The 17810-nt window shown below is 36.1% G+C and overlaps 1 protein-coding gene and 1 long non-coding RNA gene across 9 annotated transcripts in view; one reads left to right on the top strand and one right to left on the bottom strand.

The window, feature by feature from the left end:
- LOC128316366 (uncharacterized) overlaps positions 1-16384 on the top strand; it is a 119913-nt gene extending 103529 nt beyond the window's left edge. The window contains exons 2-4 of one of the 2 annotated variants that reach the window (XR_008300175.1): positions 5287-5344; positions 8669-8704; positions 11078-16384. This is a non-coding gene — a long non-coding RNA (uncharacterized LOC128316366). Of the gene's footprint in view, positions 1-5286; positions 5345-8668; positions 10111-11077 lie in introns of those variants that run through there. The other variant, XR_008300174.1, reaches the window with a different exon arrangement.
- Positions 1-17810, bottom strand: part of ABCC9 (ATP binding cassette subfamily C member 9) — a 130179-nt gene that overhangs the window by 87301 nt on the left and 25068 nt on the right. For all 7 annotated transcript variants that reach the window (XM_027035706.2, XM_053225977.1, XM_053225978.1 and 4 more), the window contains 7 exons: positions 16333-16527; positions 14333-14485; positions 13699-13854; positions 10332-10466; positions 8111-8273; positions 3691-3731; positions 2646-2788 (listed from right to left, as the gene is read on the bottom strand). In XM_027035706.2, the coding sequence (XP_026891507.1) occupies positions 2646-2788; positions 3691-3731; positions 8111-8273; positions 10332-10466; positions 13699-13854; positions 14333-14485; positions 16333-16527 (986 nt within the window). The remainder of the gene's footprint in view (positions 1-2645; positions 2789-3690; positions 3732-8110; positions 8274-10331; positions 10467-13698; positions 13855-14332; positions 14486-16332; positions 16528-17810) is intronic.

The raw sequence follows: 17810 nt of genomic DNA on the forward strand, positions 1-17810 counted from the left end.
CTGTTTTCTATCCCCACTTGTGGTACAAAGTCAAATTCCAATTAAAAATGAAACCATGAGAGGGACAGCGATTAAATGGAGAAAATGAAAATAAGGACCAAAATAGCAGACTTTGGCCATTTATCAATTTTATTGTTTGAAGTAGCTTCCCTTCCAGAGCACTGCCTAATTTGGAAGTGGTGCTACAAAAATCAGTCAGTGTTCGGTACAACTGTTTCAGAGTCAGAACAGAAAGAAAAGAAAATGAGGCAGATGAGGCCAGAGGGAGTGATCTTTAAACTCTAACAGTTCCAGAATTGGTTACTAATGACACATCTTACAGAAGAGGATTATACTACTGTAACCAATCAGAACTTGAGTTTATAATAAGATAATGCATATGCATTTGAATGTTGTTTGGTATTAAGCCATTGTTAAACCAATATAAACTATTGCCTAAAACTGAAGATTCTGATATTTTAAGTATCAGATACCAGTTTTCTTAGTAATACATAGCCATTGGGAAAATTATCTCATTTAAAAGACCTTACAAGAAATGTTCAACATTTATATCAATGACAACACCAGGCGTCATATATTTAAGGCCTCCATTTTCCAATTTTTCTCAGTATTGCAGTATCTTGACGTTTCTTTCAAAAGCCAGACATGATATGACTGTTTATGAAACATGCTGAGGTTTATAGGATCTTATACAATAAGCAAAATACTACTTTAAGACTTTCTTGCTTGTAATGCAGCATAAGATGCAGTAGATTGTGGCACAAACAGCATTATATGATATAGTTTGGTAGCATACTTATTTATACAATACAAGAAAAATGGTGGGAAATGGTCATTATCTTATCACATTTATTTTCATTGTTGTGCATTGTGGGGAACTGTAAATCTGAGACAAACTATACACTGGCTAAAAACACTAGAGAGCACATTTAAAATGAGAAAAATGTGGAGTGGTTTTGCAGAGTCTTTCCATTTGCAGAAGCCATGAGCCTTACTTAAATTTTTTTCCAGATTAAATTAAAATTAAAACAGTAACTATGGATTGATGGGAACACTGTCCATCACTGCTAGTGCAAATATAAACTGACACAGCTTCACTGAGAAATATTATGGCCATTTTCATTAAAAAATCTTAAAAATGTGTACACCTTTTGACCTATCACTCTGTAAATGGAAAACAACATAGCAATATTCATTAAGGACCTTAAAAATATTCTTACTGTTTATACAAGTGAACACCCCCCCCAAAAAAACTCCAAATCTAATGAAAAAAATGGGCAGAAGACATGAATAGACAGTTCACCAAAGAAGACCTACAGATGGCCAATAGACACATGAAAAGATGCTCAACACCATTCATTATCAGGGAAATGCAAATCAAAATCACAATCGTATTATTATCTCAAAGTGTCAGAATGCCTGAAATCAAAAACACAATAAACAACAAGCGTTGGCGAGGATGTGGAGAAAAAGGAATCCTCTTCACTACTGGTGAGGATGCAAACTGGTGTAGCCACTGTGGAAGACAGTATGGAGGTTCCTCAAAAATTTAAAAATAGAACTACCCTACAAATCCAGTAATCCCACTACTAGGTATTTTCCCAAAGAATACAAAACATTAATTCAAAAGGATATATGCACCCCTATGTTTACTGATGCATTATTTATAATAGATAAATGATGGAAGTATCCATGGATAGATGAATGGTTAAAGAAGATAGATAGATAGATATAAAGAGATATGCACATACATATGCACACATACACAATGGAATATTATTCAGCCACAGAAAAGAATGAAATCTTGCCATTTGCAACAATGTGGATGGAGCTAGAAAGTATTATGCTAAGCAAAATAAGTCAGTAAGAGAAAGACAAATACCATACGACTTCACTCATACGTGGAATTTAAGAAACAAAACAAATGAACAAAGAAAAAAGAGACAAACTAAGAAACAGATTCTTAACTATATGGAACAAACTGATGGTGGGGAGGGAGAGGGGTGAAACAGGTGAAGGGAGTTAAGAGTACACTTGTCTTGATGGGCATTGAGTAATATATGGAATTATTGAATCACTATATTATATGCCAAAAACTAATATAACACCATATGTTGACTATACCGGAATTAAAATAAAAACCTTAATAAAAATTTTAAAATTATGCATACTGTTTAAACTAGTATCCCCACTTCTAGAAATCTGTCTTAAGAAAATAATCAGAGAAAAGTTTAAAGACAAAAACAGACATTTATCTCAGTGTTAGTTATATTATTTATGTTAGGTATAAAGTAGAAACATTCCAAATGCCCAATAAGGAAGTAATTGTTAAATAAATTAGAGTACAGGACTTCAAAACAATAGACTATCGCGGAGCCAATAAACATCATGATCTTAATGAAGAGAAAAAATAAAACCAGTAAGTGAAATAATGAATCAAAAGCTACATAAATTCAAAATTTTTACTTTAAAATCATAATTCTTTTCATCTAAAAATAGTTGTAAAAGACTGAAAAGTAGCATATTAAAATTTTAACAATGGGCAGTGATTTGAATCTTGTTCTTTATACTTTTTCAAATTTACTACCATGAGCATATATTATTTCCATAATCAGGCAAAGAACTCCAGACATTCCAGTGCATACCTTATGATGGCTTTGACTGCAAATCTGACCACTGTAGAGAGCAGGAACAGTGGGGTGACCAGGATATGAAAGAGAGACAGTGAAGCAAAGGCCTCTGCAGGTTTTAGATTGTTCCCGCTAGCATACGCGTGGGTAACAAATGTCTGTGCAAAGAAAGAAGTTCTTTAGAGAAAGTTGGAGAAAGTTTCACAAATGCTTACATTCAATTTTAGAAACCTAACATATTCTGCTACCCCAATATGTCCATTGCAAATATGAAAACAATTGCTTTATCCAAATTACTCCTGAGGAAAAATAATACTTGTTATTGGTAGAGTACATAATGGTTTACATGCCATCTTAGCAAGAAACTTGTGAGAAAGGCAGAATAGATTCTATTTATAGATTAGGAAACTGACTTCTGTCAAATTACTGAGTAGGGGGAGTAACTGTGAAGTGGACCTAGGGTTCTTAACAACCAGTCAGGTTCTTTCCAAGCAATACTAAATTTTCTAAGAGCAAACTAAGATATTCCATTGCTTTAGGGTCCCTATTATGTATCTTTACTAAAATTGCCAACATTAGTGTTTGATGCAGATGTATTTACATTTCTAAATAAAATACGAGTTCCCAGGTTTGTCCTTTTAGTCTGAAATATAATATAATCTTCTGGTTGTTGATGTAGCATGATTCTGATGTAAGAATGTCTGGGAACCAGGTTGTGGAGATTAGAACAGTTTAGGTCTCAACTACTGTTAATTTTGCTCACCAGGGCACATTTGGCAATGTCTAGGGAGTGTTAATGGTCTCTAACTGGTAGAAGCCAGGGATGCTGCTACCCATCCTCAGGCAGAGGAAAGGCCCTAACAACAAAGACTTATCTGGGCCAAAAAGTTCATAGTGTCACAATTGAGAAACCCTGGATTAGAACTATTACGATGGGGACTGTAAAGAGAAAACTGGCAGAGGTGAAGTAATATATATTACCACCCACACATTCCTGCTCATGAATCATTTCTAAACACTGACTCTGTTCCATGTTCAAAAGCAAGAGAAAGTTTCTTACAGCAAGAACAGCTGCTATGGGGATTGCTGCGTTCATGAAGACTGTGGAGAGAAATCGAATATATTAGGTTCGTTCAACTATGAAACATTTTCAGTAACTTTAATGCATCATCTATTATTACTTTAACTTCCCTTGAAGACAGAGAGGACCAAGTGCATTTTGTCTGGAGTCCACAAACGTTTCCCAGTTGGTATTTCCTTGTTTGCAGGTGTATGAGCTCCCCCCACATGAGTCTTAATCAGAAAATATTTTCTATTACTGAAAAGCTGTTTTTAATAAAATGTTATAAGCCGCAAAATTCAGATAAAATGCTCCTTTAATGGTGCAAATTATTAGACTTTAACAAATGTGCATTCTAGAGGTATTCTCTGTCCGTATTTCACATGGTCCACTAAACTAACTTAAATGTATGAAAATTAAGCTATTACACTGGTAAAAAAAAGAATTTGACATCACTTCACATTCTGCCTCCAAAAGTGATATTTTCACGTATAGACCTTTTGCTTAACAAAACAACTCCATATCCTGAACCCTCTGCTAGTTTAAATGTCTCTCCAGAAACATATTGCACTAATACTTGATACACAGGATATGCATAACTGAAACAAAAACTCATAATTTAGGCTAAAATACTAGTATTTGGAGGTCACAGTAAAATTACAAAGTCAAATTGATAATTTGTAGTTATATTTTTTATAAACCATAGAAGTTTAGGGGCTGGGGGCTAAAAGATTAAGTGAACTACTAACAGAGTGAGAGCTAGAACCTAGTTTTCTTGACATGCAGGACAGAATCTACCCACAAATAAATCATCATCAGTCCTCATGATCCACTCTCATGAACTACCCTGACCGCTGAACACAGAATCAGATTGTGATTTTGCAGGTCCAGATGTGGCTTGGTTATCAAATCCAAATTCTTGTATAATACTGGGAATCCAAACACTGCTCTGAGTTTTATAACAGCACAGATGACGAGCCACATTTCTGCCTCCATCTTGTTTCTCAGGCTACTGTCACCCTGTTCTCTAAGTGTATTTCTTTCTTTACCCCTCATCATTGTTTATAATTCATTTTACAGTCCGCATCTTTGAATAAGTAATCCCCCCTTAATGAGGAAGAGCAAGAACAACTGCTATTTGATTGAAAAAAACATTTATACAGCAATCTGCACCGGGTACATGTAGCAGGTACCCTTCCAATGCCATTACAAAGATGAGAATGAGAAGCTCCAGGTCACACAGTAGGGATTCAAACCAATGAAGACTGCTTGCCACCACCTTGCTCTGCTGCTGACAAGTCACCATCATTGAGGTATGATAAAAGAGTGCTTTACATAGTTCTCATATTTAATGATTACAACTACTACACACAATAATAAGAAAGCAGCTTAGGTGCTTAGGGTGTTACTTAGGTGAGTAACATGCAAGATTCCAAACTAGGAGGTGATAGAGCTTGGATTTAAACTCAGATCTATTAAAGAGAAAAAAATTTAATACTGTCTTTTCATCTTTTACCAATGGATTAAATCCATAAATAGCACATGACCATTTGGCAATGGAGACTGGGAAACTAATAGAATTTCTCTTCCCTTCAGATATTATCTCGACTGGCAAGAACACTGATTCACAAAAGCTGGATCTTCTGTTCTACTAGTGAGTGTCCTGTTTAACTGCTTTTCAATATTTTCAGATAGCACTGATTGAGCACTTTTATGTTTCAGGTACTGTTCTAAACACTTTATCCACATTATCTTATTTAATTCCCCAAGATCCTCTTAATACTTCCCAGCTTCTTGATGAGAAAACTGAGATTTTACCAAAGACTGACCAAGGCTGTAGAGCTGCCAAGTTGCTGAGGCAGTCTTTCATTTCAGGTCAGTTTGCCCTGTAAGACCCAACAGTAACCACTTGTTAGACAGTTGACTTCCTTCTTTCATTATTTTTGTCTTCTTACGATGCTCTACAAATACTATTTATAAAATGTTTTTAACAGTTACTGAACAGTGTCACATTCACTGCCTCATTTGATTCTCACAATATACCTGTGATAAGGATTTATTATTATTACACCATTTAAAAAAATTTTTTAATGTTTATTTTTAAGAAAGAGAGAGAGACAGACAGACAGAGTGCGAGTGGGGTTAGGGCAGAGACAGAGGGAAACACAGAATCTAAAGCAGGCTCTGAGCTGTCAGCACAGAGCCCAATGTGGGGCTCGAACCCACTAATCAGTGAGATCATGACCTGAGCTGAAGTCGGACACTTAACAGACTGAGACACCCAGGCGCTCCTACACCAATTTTTAGATGAGGAAACTGAGGGATGGAGGTTGGTGAGCACCAGACCATTTGCCAGGTGCTTGGTATGAGGTAATGAGTATGAAGCACTTGACCTCGTGCCTGGAATAGAATCAACAACTCAGTCAACATGTACAGCATTCATTATTTTAATCTTTACTACAGTCCTACATGGTAGGTATTATTATCATCTCACTGTCCAGATGAAAAATATTGAGGCTTGGAAGACATAACTAACTTGGTCAAAGTCATACTGCTATGAAACGGCAGAGTTGAGATATATAGCCAGTTCTATGCATCAACCATAGTTCAAGCTCCTGATCACCAAGAATACTGTATTTAACCATATCATAAAACTTGGGGGTGCCTGTAGCTCAGTCGGTTGAGCACCTGTCTCTTGGTTTCAGCTCAGGTCATGATCTCACAGTTTGTGAGTTTGAGCCCCATGTCAGGCTCTGGTTAACAGCATGGACTCTGCTTGGAATATTCTCTCTCTCTGCCCCCTCCCACTTGTGCCCTCTCTGTCTCTCTCAAAATAAATAAACTTAAAAAAAACTTAAAAATGGTTCAACTGGAATTTTACACCATTGACTCAAGAATTCCTGCTGCCTATAATATACACATGCTTCTGCATTTTTACTTTCATGATCTGTTGTTTTTCTCCCCTGTGATGGCCTCTTCCGTCCTCTCCTTTTGTATCTGGCATTCAAAAAACAACCCAAATCTCATATCTGGAGACAGGCAAACTGGATTAACAACCCAACTCTGCCATTTAGTAGGTACATGATGTAAGAGAATTTCAGGCTACTTAAACTCTCTCCACTTCCATCTTTTAATATATAAAACAGAGTTAACAGTGGAATCTAAATTATTGGAATGTTGGGAGGATTAAATGGGATGAAAAGTATAAAGCCACTTATGCCAATAATTGGCTGGCTATCTCAATGTATTTTTATTATTGTCATTATTTTTGGCTGCAGCCATCCTTCTTATTAGTATTTCAGTCTATTGCAAAAAGGAATGTATTGTCAGGTCAGCAGCTTTGAGTACTATTATATAAACAAGTGGATATCAATCATTTCATCTTCTAGTATTTTGACACCATATTAGCAGTGGTGCAGAGCTGGAAGATAAATCTCCTTCCCGTTTCATTTCTAATGCATCAGGCATTAGGGCTAGAATAAATGAGCTATATAAACCAAATATTTTCTCTAAATTTATTTCACAAAAGAAGTATTTGTAATGTCTAAGAACTAAGTTAGTTTAGAATTTGAGAGGAAACAATGTATAAATCTCCAAAACTTTAATTTGTTCAAGGTCTTGGGAACAATAGAGATAAGCAAAACTGACACATAAACCAAATCAAATGTTGGTGGTAGTAGTTCAGCTAAATTTGTAAGAAATGTACTAACATAAACGTAATTATTCTTGAGAGTACTCAGTGTCACTCTGGGGGAAAAAAAAACAATTTTTTAAATGATTGCTTTATAAAAATTAGAGTTGAAGATAAAAATGCTCCATGTTTAAAAGTTCTTGAAAATGTATTGGAAAAGAGGGTTTTATATGAATGTAATTTGGCTTCTTTTACTTGGAAGCATTGACATTTTTTTCGTCGATTTTCAAAAATAGCATTCTAAGTATAATTTTCAAGAAAATATAATATCATAAGCTTCCAGAGATATAGGTAAGACAACTGCAGATAATTTTTGAGGATCTTTGAGGATAAGAAGGTTAATAATAATACAGTCAAATCAACTTAAATAAATAACTTTTTACTGGAAACCTATTCATCCCAACTGTAAATGGTGATGATTTCAATAACAGGTACTGTACTCATCCCATCCCATTTTACAGATGAAAAAAAAACAAGAATTTCAGATGTAAAGTAATATGACAAAAGCACACATCTTATAACGAATCAAATTTAGGTCTACCTGACTCTAAGCCTATACTAACTCTGTTCTTTAAATTTAAATAGACTCATGTGGCTAGTGGCCTACTGAACAGCACACATGTGGAAAATAAATGGGCTTCTTCTGATGAGTAGAATGTCTCAGTGTTCACCACCTAAGCTGAATAGACCACATGTTTTTTGGTGGTCCTTCTCGCCATGGCAACTTACTGGAGAGTGACGTATAAAGTGCAAAGGTTTTGAGACTGGATAGTTCTTTCATTCTTGTTTCTTCTACACTTTTACAAAAGATGTGCTCCCAGGCATACAACTTTAGAAGTTTGATGCCTTTCAATATTTCATTTGTTTTCTTCAGTCTCTCAGTAGAATAATCCTATAAAACAAAAAAATAGAAAATAATGCACGCTGCATCCAAGTGACTCAAACAGGCAGGACCATATATATAACAGACAGGGATGGACCAGATCTTGATTTCTGCCTGGCTCTGCCACTGATTATGGCTTTGAGATCCCCTGGAGAAGGGGTCAAATCCTCTGTGCTTCCACCTCCGGGTGTAAAATGAAGAGTTGAATGAAATGGCTTCCAATTTCTTTCCACCTAAAACCTCTCACGCTCCTGTTACTTTGAGTTAAATAAAAGCAGTTTCTTAAGTCTCGCGTGATTTCCTTGAATAATGTCTGCAGATAGTAATTATAAACATTTATGGAAATGATACAGAGACTTCCAATGATTCCTTCTAACATCAAACTTGTTTTATTTTCTTTTCAGCACTATCACTCATACTTAGAAGAGAAAACAATGAATGTAAGAAAAGTTAGTTTGCTTCTTATTTGGGAATGTCAGGGTTGTGTATGCTCATACTGTGTGTGTTCACATTGTGTCTTCATAATACACTTTGTGAAACCAAGGCTATTCCCTTTAACTTTGAGAGATTTCCACATACTTCTTCATAAGCTCTTGTTTAAGGCCAAAATTAGATTTACTGATTACTAACAATTTGGGTTGAGTGTAAAGAGATTTTTAGCAGTTACAAGAGCCACAATTTACTCAACCATTGCAATTTCCACCACCACCAAATACTAGAATTTCTAGTAAGGTACATTATAACCTATGAACTATCAAAAGGAGCAGTGCAAGTGGACAAAAGGCAGATAGGAGGGAGCAAAAGTAGCAAATGGCTTGGTTTTTATTGACCTTCTGGTCTCTACAGGGTCTTAGATGCCTATCACATGATTGTTACATGAGTAAATGAGTACAGTATGACCAGCTAAACGAAAGACGGATGTTTGAGGAAAGTCCTGTCTTCACTTTGTGCTCCTCTTCCTCACCTCTCTGTATTCATGTCCTAAAGTAAAGACGGGTAGATGGCTCAGACGGAAATAATGAGTAATGTCACCAGAAGTAGCAGAAAAACGGTGATGAAAACCACCTGCATGACATGCAACTTGCTTGTCACAGTAGAAACCAACTTGGGCAACAATTCCATCAGTGGCAGCATCCCTATATTTTATGCCTGATTTACAGGCAGCCTTGCTCATATTTAATCAAACTTTACTTCTGAACATGCTGTCAACAATTTTATTATTTACAAATATTTCTTTAAAAGAAGCCAATTCTTGCTCAAATGAAATGATTTCATGGAAAACTGAAGCCAGAAGGGGTCAATAATTGGGCTTTTTCTTGCTTGCCAAGTTGACCATGAGCATACTCGGCCAGAGCAGCTGCCTGAAATACTTTAGTGTAACTCTGTAGATCATCACGTGGTTTGCTTCAATTCTAGGGATATTTCACTTCAGAAGCAATAAACCTGATGCTTTATTTATTCTTTGATCCAATTCTCCCATGTCAATAATTAACATGCAGGGGGTTCAAAATGGATGTAGATACATTCTCTAGACCAATGATCTAGAAGAAGTTCAAAGCCTCATCACCTCATGGCACTTAAAACCATCAGGAATTGTGATTCTGGCATTTTGAGTTTAAGATCATCAAGTCATACATTTCAAATCCACTTTTAAAAAGTGCACTTGCGGGGCACCGGGGTGGCTCAGCTGGGTAAGTGTCTGACTTTGGCTCAGTTCATGATCTCATGGTTCATGGGTTTGAGCCCTGCCCCTGACTTTGCACTGGCAGTACGCAGCTTGCTTCAGATTCTGTCTCCCTGTCTCTCTATTCCCCTCCCCCACTCGTGCTCTCCCTCTCTCTCTCTCTCTCTCTCTCTCTCTCAAATAAATATAAACATTTAAAAGAAAGTGTTTTAAACATAAATACTTAAAATAAAAATATAATACACATTTGCTGCCTAAGAATTGAAATGAAACATAATAATTTCCAAATTATTCTGAGTGGCATGTATTAATTTCCTATTATTTTGAAAATGAGACAGCTTACTAGATTTTCCTAGTAAAGTTTCCAAAAGATGTTAACTTACAAGAGTGCTCTTCTGAGCCTCTGCCAATTTTGTTGCGATGAAGTACTGAATGGGTGCCAGAAGCACAATGACAGCTGCCCCAACCAATGCGCTTGATCCAAGTAAATTATAGAGCAGAATCACTCCCATTATGATCTAGAAAGGAAAACATATGGAAAAGGGAAAATGAACAGGGGCATGGCCACTGCAGCATGAAAGGCAATGCATTTTGGTGAACGCATAGGATTTCTTAATTCTTAATTAGTTAACTAATACATATACGTGGAAGTCAACTCAACTATGAACAGCTAGGTTTTACTATGATTTATTTGGGGAAAGCTAAGGAGTCAGAATTTGTTGTTAGGATGATGTTCTGTGCAACTGGTGTCAAACCAATTTGCTGCATGAAGCTACAGACTGGTCCTGTGATGCTTCCGACCTTTGAAGGCAGTCTTCACATTTTTTATTTATTTATTTATTTATTTATTTATTTATTTTTTCAACGTTTATTTATTTTTGGGACAGAGAGAGACAGAGCATGAACGGGGGAGGGGCAGAGAGAGAGGGAGACACAGAATCGGAAACAGGCTCCAGGCTCTGAGCCATCAGCCCAGAGCCTGACGCGGGGCTCGAACTCATGGACTGCAAGATCGTGACCTGGCTGAAGTCGGACGCTTAACCGACTGCGCCACCCAGGCGCCCCAGTCTTCACATTTTTAAAAGGACATGAAATGTTTCTTGAAAATGTTACGTACCAACTTTTCCAGGTGAGAAGGATGGAAAGCAGGAGGTGACATCATAATGTGAGTACTGGATGGTTGTTTGCAGACTAAAGGAATAATCTGAACTCCTCACATCCTCAATGATCCCAGAAGTCACTTGATGACATGAAACCTAGGCTCAACTAAAACTGTGGAGAGGCTAAAGGTGGCACCCCATCATACCTCACTTCCCTTTTAAAATTTATTTCCCTTGGGCGCCTGGGTGGCTCAGTTGCGTAAGCCACAGACTCTTGGTTTCAGCTAAGGTCATGATCTCAGGGTTTCATGGGTTTGAGCCCCACATTGGGCTCTGAGCTGGCAGTGCAGAGTCTGCTTGGGATTCTCTCTCTCCTTCTCTCCCTGCCCCTCCCCTGCATCCACTGTCTCTGTCTCTCTCAAAATAAATAAGTAAACTTTAAAAAAATTTAAAAAAAATATTTCCGAAAATCCAGGGCTGACCCACGTAAGCCAACCCTCTCAGGTTTGTTACTTTCTTCTTCTTCTTCCTTTAAAATTTAGGATTTGACCCTTCAATCTTCTCTCTTTGCTTTTCCCCCACAATAGCTCAGATTATCATGGCTAAAAATGTCAACTAATGAACTATATTCATGCAGTTAAAGCATTTAACTTTTGAGTGTATGCCAATGGTAACAGCTTAATAGTGGCCGTTTGGAGGCAAGCGCACATATTTACTGCCTAACCAATTAGGCTTTTTATGAATTCCAATCAAAATGAAAGTTTCCTTAACGTCACTCATGATGCAATCATTCAGAGGCAGCCTTTAAATTGTACCACATAGGAGGCTACTTACTTGACTTGTATATAAGTACATTTTGATAAAATGAGACCGAGCAGACTTTATATCCTACTTTGTGTCAAGCACTGCAATGATACACACTTTTGTTTGACTTGGATTTCCATTTAGAACTAAAAAGGTGGGGCGCTTGTGTGGCTCAGTCACTTTAGTGGCCAACTCTTGATTTCGGCTCAGGTCATGATCTCAGGGTTCATGGGTTTGAGCCCCACATGGAGCTCTGTGCTCACAGTGCAGAGCCTGTTTTGGATCCTCTGTCTCCCTCTCCCTGCCCCTCCCCTGCTCATGCTTGTTCTCTCTCAAAAATAAATAAGCATTCACAAAAAACAATTTTTTAAAGATAAAACTAAAAAGGCAAACAATACATTTAAAAACTAGCATATCTTCTTTATTATTGCATGCATTTTAATAAACATGGTACACAGGGACATAAGTGACAGACTGGATCAAATAAGATCTACAGTTGGGGCACCTGGGTGGCTCAGTCGGTTAAGCATCTGATTCTTGATTTTGACCCAGGTCATGATCTCATGGTTTGTGATTTTTAGCCCTGCATTGAACTCGGCACTGACAACACAGAGCCTGCTTTGGATTCTCTCTCTCTCCCTCTCTCTCTGCCCCTCCCCTGCTCTCTTTCAAAATAAATAAACTTAAAAAAATAAGACTTACAGTTTAAGCTCCATCTACAGGATGCAAACCTCAAGGTAAACATATTCAGCATCACACAGAGGAAAGAGCTAAAAACATATCTTTTGCTATTTTGACCCAATTAGGGGGAAAATGCATCTTTCCTAAAATACTATTTTCCATTAAAAAAATAGCTAAATAGCCCTCCAGCTTGTTAGTGTTCCTACCACCTTATAAAATTTGGCATTGTATAATACATCAGCTATTGAAACAATGGGATGGATTACAACTGTTTTACTTTAGAAATGCTACAAGAGAGTCTGTCAAAATAAAAGGGGTCAAGACTTGGCTCCATGACTTGCATGGATTTGGTCAACAATGATAACAACTAACAATTACTAAATGTCCATGAAGTACTAGGCACTGTGCTAAATGTGCTACACATACTAACTTATTTAGTCTTGATGATGCCAACAATTCTACAAGGCAGATACAGTTATCATTCCAATTTTAAAGCTAAGGAAACTAATATTTTGAGGATTTAAACACTTGTGCAAACAGGGTAGAGCAGACATTTGAACCTAAGCAGGAGAATTTCAAACCCCACTTTCTTAACCTGTCAGAGCATTTCTGAGTCTCAGTTTTCTTCTCTACAAAAAGGGTATAGGGGGCACCTGGTTGACTCAGTCGGTTAAACATCTGACTTTTTAATAATTTTTTTAATGTTTATTTTTGAGAGAGATACAGAGTGTGAGTGGGGGAGGGGCAGAGAGAGAGACAGAGACAGAGAGAGAGAGAGAGAGACAGAATCCAAAGGAGGCTCCAGGCTCTGAGCTGTCAGCACAGAGCCCAATGTGGGACTCAAACTCATGAACGGCGAGATCATGACCTGAGCTGGAGCTGGATGCTTAACCAACCGAGCCACCCAGGTGCCCCTAAACATTTGACTCTTGATTTCAACTCAGGTCATGATCTCACAGTCATGAGATAAGGCCCCATGTCAGGTGCCATGTGGGTGTGGAACCTGCTTAAGATTCTCTCTCTTCCTCTCCCCTCTCTCTCTCTCCAAAAAAAAAGCATAATAACATTAGCAAGTTCAAAAAGTTACCTTTTACTGAGCTAAATATTTCATATGCCTTTTGTTTTGTTTCCTCTGCAAATGAGAATATTACTTATATTGATTTACCTGAACAGGCATTGCCCATAGATTGGGACACAGGAACAAGAACCACATGAGTTGATTGGTTTCAATGGCAACCAAGTTATTGATCTGTCCCAGGGTCATCTCACCCATGGATAAATTAGATGTAGACAGCCTAAGAATTTTATTGTATATCATGGCCTGCAAAAAAAAAAAAGTGTATTTGAAGCTCTAAACTTAATCAACATTATGTTTATTTACTTCCATTGAAAATATTACATTTTAAAAAAATTTTTGGAAAAAAAAATCCCTGTAATGACATCTTCTTCAGTCAACCACTATTTTCATTTTAGCATAGTTACTTTCAGTCTTTAGCTAAACACAAACCTAACTGGCCATATGATCAAAACATATATTTGACTTTAAACATATTGAAACAGAGATCATCAAATGAAAGATTTCAAAAGCTTTCTTAATATATATTAATACAAAACTTTTTAAAATTCTGTGGGTCTACTAATTAGTTCTGTTTCTTTTATCAAGTAGCTCCTAGAAGTGTTGAAGTTGCAGTGTCAAAGTCAAACAGAAAGAGAAACAAAACTGAGACCCCTACCCTTCCTGTCATTGAATGGCATGTGGCATTTTCAAGAAACAAAGATCATTCAAAGCTTGTACATACCAGCAGAGCTCCACGGAGGTTAATGCCAGTCTCTATGGTTACATAGTAGGAAGCCTGCAAAAATGTCCTTTGCAGAATAAGGGCCAAGAAAAGAAGAACTGCTAGTACATAAGCATTTTCAAGAAATTCCTTTGATGAAAGGGTTTCTGAAATCTTGTCCCAAAAGAAAAAGACATAAATTAGAACTGGTCTTTTCATATACCAGGTGTACAGATCACATTTATCAAACGATACATAATTCTTAAATATAAAAACTCAATGTCTTTATAATGCAGCAGTGGAATGAGCCAAGGTAATTTTGGTTTTTCTTCATCATGTCCACAGATACAAATTCAAACTAGTTCAATGCATAAAATCCCAAATTGATCATTAAGATTGCTGGAAATGCCTGATTGTAGTAAAAAGGTAAATTTTGATTTAAAAATGTACGTACATTTTCAGAAAAGATGTATTTAGTCTTGAGAAGTAGTAATTGAAGATCAAAGTTAATTTAGACTGTAATTTATTTGACTTAGTCTAATATTCACATAATTTATATTAAATGATAAATGATAAATGTAATTTGGGTATTGATTTCACCCATGTTGACACTTCCAATGACAAAACACAATTTATAAAATTGTTTCAGTAGGAATATGACTGAAGTCATCATAAGGATATACAAAACTGATTGCTTTTTGTTTGGAACAATACTGTGTGGTAACTTGGTTAGAAGAGAGAGAAAGGTAACACTCAAATAAGGACATCATGTCAGTTTGGGCAATACTTTTGTGGGTTAGATCCATTAAATTCTACTTCTGGTCCCTTCCTTTTCTTTCATGGGTATACATACAAATGTGTAAGTTCTTCCTTCTCAGAAAAATGTGTGATTAATATGTGTAAGGGAGAGGGATGATAGAAAAATTATATGTGGAACTTATGGAATGCAATGAGGCTAGTAGAGACAAAACATCACAAAAGTGCATTCAATGGTGAAAATATCTGGTTCATTTCAAGATAACTGAACACTACTATATGCAAGCAAAAGGGCTACACATTGTGAACACAGATATGAACAGTTCACAGTCATTCTGTTTAAAGAGCTTACCACCCAGAGAGATAAGCGTATCCATAAATAACATGCTTCCTTATAAATAGCATTTACAGCAAGTGCCAAGGTGAAATCAACAATGTGTTGGAGAGTATGAACGAGAGTCAAATTCCAACCAGAACAATCAGAAAAGCTTCATGAAGAGATGGCATTTAATGTAGGCTTTGAAAAATGCATGAAATTTTAATAGGTGAAGAAAAAAGGACAGGAAATCAGATTGAGAGAATAGAAAAGGAAAATTGATTCATCTAGACTAGATTTTTCTATCTGTGAAACTAGGGAAATCAATTCTTATCTTAGAAAGAAACTAGGAAGTTCATGATGAGATTTTCTTAAGAACAGAAAATAAAAGACTATATTTACAACAGCAAATATGTAATATCTTATACCATATATCCCCACAAATATTAGCATAATATCTAATAAAAATATCATAATGCGACTTGCCCTTATCATTGTGAATCAAGGTGATGGTGTTTATCATATAAGAAAAGAAATATGTATATAGTACAAATCGCATTGCTAACATGATTGGTCACAGGCCTCTAAAAAAATGACTCAGCCATCCCTCATGTACTCATGCATGAAAATTCTTCTAAGGGTTGCTAAAAAGATCAAAGAAAATAATCAACGTGAAATTCCTGAGCATGGCTTCTGGCACACAGTTGATACTTATCAAATGCCTGTAGGCTCTGAATCTGAGAAATAATTTTGTTGAACAGATCCATTCAATGAATACATAAATACATGATTTTCTCTACAAGGAAAATTGTTTTCTTTGTTTTAAATGCATTCAATTCTCTGTAAATAAGACTGTAAGAACTGTTCATAGAACTGCATTAATAAAAAGTAACAATTACAATAAAATCTGCCAATAATATGTTCCCCTTCAAAAGCACCACAGACTTACTCCTGTTGTGTTATTTGTCCCATTCTGGGTTTCATTCACACGCTGAACTATTCCAGAAATACAGAGAGGTCCAGCAAAACCCAGTAAATCTGCAAGATAACGGAATGTGCTACTAAGCAGAATTGGTCGCCCAAATGCTCTGTACATTGCTAGCCATATAGATGGAGTCCGGTTTGGACGATCTGCTACTTTTTTCTGAAAGAAAAAAACAGATGAACCAAAGATAAAATGACTGGAGCGGCATTTAACCTCACCAACTATGGGCAATTCCTTCTGATATTTCTGATGATATGTTAAGTTTATAAGTAAATGTTAAGGAGTCCCTTTAGTATAGTCTGCATAACCCATATCCTTGCACTCTATGCAAACAGTAGCCACTGAGTATGGAATAGAATGAGGAGTAAAAAGGCCATTTTCAAAGACTTTGCCTTATTTTTAGTTGTCAAAGGATAACCCAAAATTCTTAAGGCCAAATTAATTTTTTAATTCTCTTTGGTTTGGAAAATGTATTTCTGTCATGACTGTTACCAAATACCATTGTATGGAAAAGGAGATAGTAAAATACTAGGATCAAGATTATTGAAAGATTAGTCAAGATTTCTGGAGTTATTAGATCACAAGAGATCTACTACAAGCTAAAGATATTTTACTCCAGATATTTTACTACAAGCTAAACAAAACAGATCATCCTAACTTCAAGTTGTTTCTCTTTCAGGTATTTCCTGTCTCGGTGAATAGTAGTCAGTACTTTTTAAAGTTGTGTTAGACTTGTGTTTCCTAGTTATTCAACAAAGAAATGCAAAATTGAAGAATGGCATATATGCTTAAGCCAACTCATGGCTTCACACATATGTTGTTTGTTGAAAGGATTTTATGACCTTAATAATTATAATTAAGTCTTAGAGAGGAGGTAGATAAAGTTTTTTCACTGTGGCAAAGAAACCAAGTCAATGGAAGATAATTCAGTTGTGTCTCATATTCAATTCCCTGTTAGACGAACAATACAATTATTTTTAAAAGTTTATTAATACAAGACATTAACACACCAAGTTCAAGCTGATCTTTGTAATAAAGAGTACTAGGAACACTTAAAATATGTTTAGGCTATACTCTTAATCTTTACTTTAGCAGAGAAGTTTAAAAAATATTATGCAATACTTTTCCCAGAGGTGAAACCAAAGAGATGACTCAAGTTCATTTGTAGTAACCATTTCCTGCAATATTAATTTCATAACACACATTTTTGACACAAAACAGAGGTCATTTTCATCATTTACCATAAATGCTTTGTTGTCTTGATTTAGAACAGACAAAACTCACACCGATTCACCATACCCTACTCCTTTCCAATGTTGTTGTGAATACCAATAATTTAAATTATGATAATATTTATAGATGACTGCAATATAAAATACATCTACCACCATGTATGGTATACATGACTGTATAGAATGATTATAAGACAAACTGAAAATATC

This window comes from Acinonyx jubatus, chromosome B4 (assembly GCF_027475565.1).
Source record: "Acinonyx jubatus isolate Ajub_Pintada_27869175 chromosome B4, VMU_Ajub_asm_v1.0, whole genome shotgun sequence".
Taxonomy (NCBI): domain Eukaryota; kingdom Metazoa; phylum Chordata; class Mammalia; order Carnivora; family Felidae; genus Acinonyx; species Acinonyx jubatus.